The sequence below is a fragment of the Fragaria vesca genome, linkage group LG6, assembly GCF_000184155.1.
Source record: "Fragaria vesca subsp. vesca linkage group LG6, FraVesHawaii_1.0, whole genome shotgun sequence".
Taxonomy (NCBI): domain Eukaryota; kingdom Viridiplantae; phylum Streptophyta; class Magnoliopsida; order Rosales; family Rosaceae; genus Fragaria; species Fragaria vesca.
In genome coordinates, this window is record NC_020496.1 from 11,433,149 (window position 1) to 11,438,290 (window position 5,142).

The window sequence follows — 5,142 nt, forward strand, 5'->3', positions numbered from 1 at the left end:
TCTTCTTCTTCTCTTTTTTTCTATCGACATGGAGGAGTGGTTGTCTCTAGAACCACCGTGGTGGAGCCACTGGCTTCATCAGATTTTCCAGATCTGGATGTCCCTTTGAAGCATAAGCAGAAGCAGTGCTACCTCGCCGACGAGCTTCTCAACCTCGATCACCACCTCTACCGCCGAGACCACCACCTCTGCCGCGCAATCCTTGGCCTCCAAAGCCCTAACCTACGAGGAGAAAATCGACGAACTCAATCTCTGACTGGACGGAGGAGATCGAGAGGTCATTGGAGTTGCCGCGGTTGAGGAGGTATTCGCTTTGGGATTGCGGCTCCGATTCACATCCTCTCTACCACTAGATCGTGAAGCTCTCAGCCAAGGATAAAAGTGTTATCAAAGAGGTTTCTGTCTTGGTCAGACTCTCACCTTCGCTCTCTAACCGCTAAGCCGTAGTGATAGGGTGCAATGATTATTTTTGGTTAATTTGTTGCTCAGTTCCTATGTTATTAGTGTGTTTCTTTCATGGTTTGATAATTACAGACAACACACATGTATATTGGAGAGTAATAAGTTGATTATTGGGGATAAATAACTGATTATTGGGGGTCAGTAACTGATTATTGAGTGGTTATTAGGATCAGTAACTGATTATTGGGGGTCAGTAACCAAGTTATTGGGGGTCAGTAACTCGATTTTTTCTGGTATTTCTTCATTTCTGGTATTATTAAGTTGAAATAAGTTAATTATTGGGGGTCAGTAACTGATTATTGAGGGTCAGTAACTGATTATTGGGGGTCAGTAATCAAGTTATTGGGAGTCAGTAACTGAATTACTGGTGACCAGAATCCGGCGACTGAAAAAAATCCGAGTTACTGGGAGTCAGTAACTGATTATTGGGGGTCAGTAACGAAGTTATTGGGAGTCAGTAACTGAGTTATTGGGGGTCAGTAACCGAGTTACCGGTGACCGGAGAAAAATTGAGTTATTGGAGGTCAGTAACCGAGTTACCGGTGACCGGGGAAATCTGACAATCAAAATCTGGCGGCCGATGACCGGAGTCCGGTGAGGTTCCGGCCAATTATTCTCTCTCTTTCACTTTCTCTCTCTATGCATGTTTAAGGGGTGATGGTAAAATAGTCTTAAAATAATATGGTTTGTTAAGACTTTAGTAAAGATTTGTGCATTTGGACATAATGATTTATGCATTTGAGCATAAAAAATATTACCTTATATTGAAATGGGCTAATGAAAAAGATTATCATTGAAATGGGAAATGAAGAGTTTAAATTAGTATTAAATGGGTATTTTCTTGATTCTTAATTACTTAATTAGGTGACGAAAGGATCTTAATTACTTAATTAACAAGGCGACGGAAGCTTGCTTGTAATGTTTATGTTTGTAGAACTCATGAGTCATGATCGACTGTTTCTTCCCTAATCGATCAATCAATGATTTCAATATCCCACATCAATATTAGCTTAATACTTCTAGTACAAGCCGAGACAAATATTTAATACGTACAGAGTTACAGACCACTATGAACGGCCAGATATATAGTTGTAATACTGAAATACAGTACGTATTCGTTACCTTACAGTTTTACAATACAGTATAGCCTTTATTTTTTTAGAAGAACAATACACAGTATAGCCTCGTTAATATAATAGGAGGAAAATTTAGCCAAACCATAACATTAGGAAGTAACTAATTAAAGGATGCTAGGCCATATGCATGTCTGTGAACAAGCAGCCACGCAACCATCCACTTTCTCTAGGTCTGCAAAGAGAACACATATCATCTTTCACAAATAAGTACTAAAAATAAACACAACAGTTTATCACCAAATAATATAAACTGGATACGAGTTTCAATTTTGCGCTAGAAAACCAGAGACACATATATCAAAAGTTCTTTTAATCTATGAGCAAGGAACGAGGAGGAAGTGATAATATGAACCTGGATATCGTCGTCTCTGGCGTTGGGGATATAATTTTTGGTGCTATGCAAACTTTGCAAATTAGCAGCAGTCCGAGAATCCCCATGCCCATGGCACTTCATCATGCACTCTGCGCTGCACCACGATTTCCCCATAAAACCATGATGTTTTTTCGTACAAGCACCGATGCATCCAGCGTAGCATGGTATATTTTTAGCTTGGTTTTGAACTTGATCACCAATATTGCTCATATCAAGACCGCTGGAGTGCTGCACCAGAATAACAAGCACCAAGTAGAACATAACTGCGGCCTTGTTATTACTACGCTCCATTCTCTAATTACCTGCGTGCTCGCGGGCTCTAGATAGATTGCTCGTGAACTTGATATCACAAATCAAATCTGCGTACGTAGAAGCACCCCACTTCTCTCTAGGCCCCTATTTATAGTTTGTACTTCTCTTTGTCAGTTAACTGATCCTAACTGTTTGTGTGGCATGCAGCTGAAGAGCTAGACCTCCCACATGCCCTGTTGGATCGAGAAAAAAAGTAAGAAAAAAGAAAAAGAAAAACTGGAAGAGCAGAAAGAGGCTACGAGAACACAAGTGCATGGCGTGTGCATGTGGGTTGCGGGAAGATTAACCAACACATACGACATGAAATCATATTAAGGAATGTGATGTTTACATGAAACTAGGATAGATACATAATTAAGCAGACCCTTCGATCGAGTAGACTGATGAGCATAATGGCATGGGTATATATATACCGGACGTTGTTAGGCATGACGGTGCGCATGCAATAGAAATGTGTTTAGAATCTTTGTGAAACCTCTACTTCCCGCACAGTCCACTCTCCTCCTATAGGTTATAATATCAATGTCATCCATAGATAAAACAGACTCATCGACTTACTTTACAACATACTTCACTACTTGCACTATGCTAGATAAAAAGAAAATGCAATTATGAATTGAAGTACAATTATCATCCCCCGGCCAAACTGTAATTGTATTGTCACCCGATTACGTACTTTAATCATAACACATTTAGCGGATGTGCAAATTGATGTTCATTCACCGATAATTACTAATTTAATTTAAATGGAGTTCAGAAAATTTTCAGCCATCATGAATTACAACAATAATCGATCCGATTATGTGCTATGTTTTGATATTTTTCTCGATATTTTTTATAATAAGGGTTGGTACGCTGCCTTCAAGCCTTAATTAATAAAACTGCTATATACATAGGACATGAAGCCTGAACCTTTAATTACAATGAAATCCCGATATAATATCGAGAATGCCTACGAAATACATGTACTCAAACAAGTACACACTAGCAAAGAGTAATACTTAACGGCGACTCTATTTGCTTTGAAACATCGGTGACATAATAGAAAAATTATAAATGTAATTTTATTGGCTAATTATATGATGTAATTTAACAAAAATGTAATTAAGTATGTTGATTAATAAGTTTGTGGAATTGTGAAAAGACCATAAATGTCCACTACAAAATCTATTAATCTCAATGTATAGTACATGCTATCTTTATATGCGCGCGAAACACATGTTATTGGTAAAACAACAAAGAACATGTGGAGAGGGAAGTGACAACACAATATATGAACTATGTCGTTACGCAAAATCAATCGGCACTCTATTTAGGTATTCTCTTTTTGATGCTATCTATAGAAATAGGTTAATATATGAGAAAATTACATAATAGCAAATGACCAAATTTAAAAACATAAAAACCTCACTTTTAATATTTTCTATACAAATTAGGACATAAGCCCGGACTCAAACTAATGGTACCAGATCTAATCTAGACTTTCATAGGTAAAATGACTAAAATACTCTTTTTCAAATAAATTTACGTAAAAAGACACGGTAGTAGCACATCTCCGGTCGACACGATAGTAACACGTCTCATGTCGACACGGCAGAAGCACGTCTCATGTCGACACGGCAGTAGCACGTCTCCGGTCGACACGACAGTAGCACATCTTCGGTCGACACGGCAGTAGCACATCTCCGGTCGACACGGCAGTAGCACGTCTCATGTCGACAGGCACTATAAAAATTAATTCAATTAGCCATGGAAAAATGCGGTTGACAAAAGTCATTCTGCCGTCGCAAAAGACCAACGGTGACGGCGTGGCGACGACATTTTTCCCGTCACCGTTGCTTTTGGCGACAACAGTGAGCCATCACAACCATGTTTGCGACGGCAAATAACGACTGTAAAGACCGTCTCTTATTAGCAACGGAAATTGGCTACTAAACTTGCCGTCGCAAATACCTCTGTTGGCAACGACAATGATATTTAAAAAAATTCAAATTTGAACTGAATTTTTTGAATTTTCCCGCCAAAACCATTTGCGACGGGACTCTGCCGTCACCAACTGCGGAAAATTTCCCGCCAAACCCCTTTGCGACGGGACTCTGCCGTCGCCAATTGCAGAAATTGTTACCTCAACTGTTTCAAATCTCATTTTTACTAGAAATTTGTAAATTCAAATCTCATTCAATCCACAATAGCAACAACCATAATCAACAAGGTACTAACACCACCATCAACTAGCATTCATTCCAACAAAATCAACACAATGACCAACATTCATTTCATAACCAAATTATCCAACATAAACATTATTCCACATGATGGAACCTAAACCAAACCAACAAAGTGCTGCAACAATAAAAAGAGCTTCATAACGGGACAACAATATTCCAGCATAATCATGTTCTATCACATTCTAAAAATACAACAATATGACATAAACCTAAATCATGTAGGAGCATCATGGTGACCAATGACATCATCAAAAGTTGAATCAAAATGGGCAGTGGCCTCAGCATCTCTCTCTCCTATGGACTACCTCCTAGCCTCATGGCCACTTGTTGTATCAGCTGGTACCTATTGCATAAATGAGACCATTTTCTACAATTAGTTGTCTGATTTGAAGTGAAAGGTGGCGTGCTCGTTACCGGGCGTGCGACAATTAAGAACCCTTTTTGACAATCGTAGTATAAGACAAATAAGGTTCGATCAATCCGGGGCCTAAGGGTGCTCCTATAACAATGGTCATGTAAAAAGTCAGTAGCTAACAATAAAAATATATACAAGTATTTATTTACAAATATACATATGATATAAGGTAAAAATGAGGTTTTTGAGAGTTTGATTCTAACGTTCATACTAAAA

General features: G+C 38.6%; 1 protein-coding gene across 1 annotated transcript; it reads right to left on the minus strand.

The window, feature by feature from the left end:
• Window positions 1-1,550: 1,550 nt before the first annotated feature.
• On the minus strand, window positions 1,551-2,346 carry LOC101299597. The gene is made up of 2 exons (XM_004302877.1): window positions 1,951-2,346; window positions 1,551-1,770 (listed from the first exon to the last, which is right to left on the minus strand). Exons 1-2 carry the CDS (start codon window positions 2,260-2,262, stop codon window positions 1,765-1,767), a joined length of 318 nt encoding a protein of 105 aa, XP_004302925.1. The 5' UTR covers window positions 2,263-2,346; the 3' UTR covers window positions 1,551-1,764.
• Window positions 2,347-5,142: the final 2,796 nt, after the last annotated feature.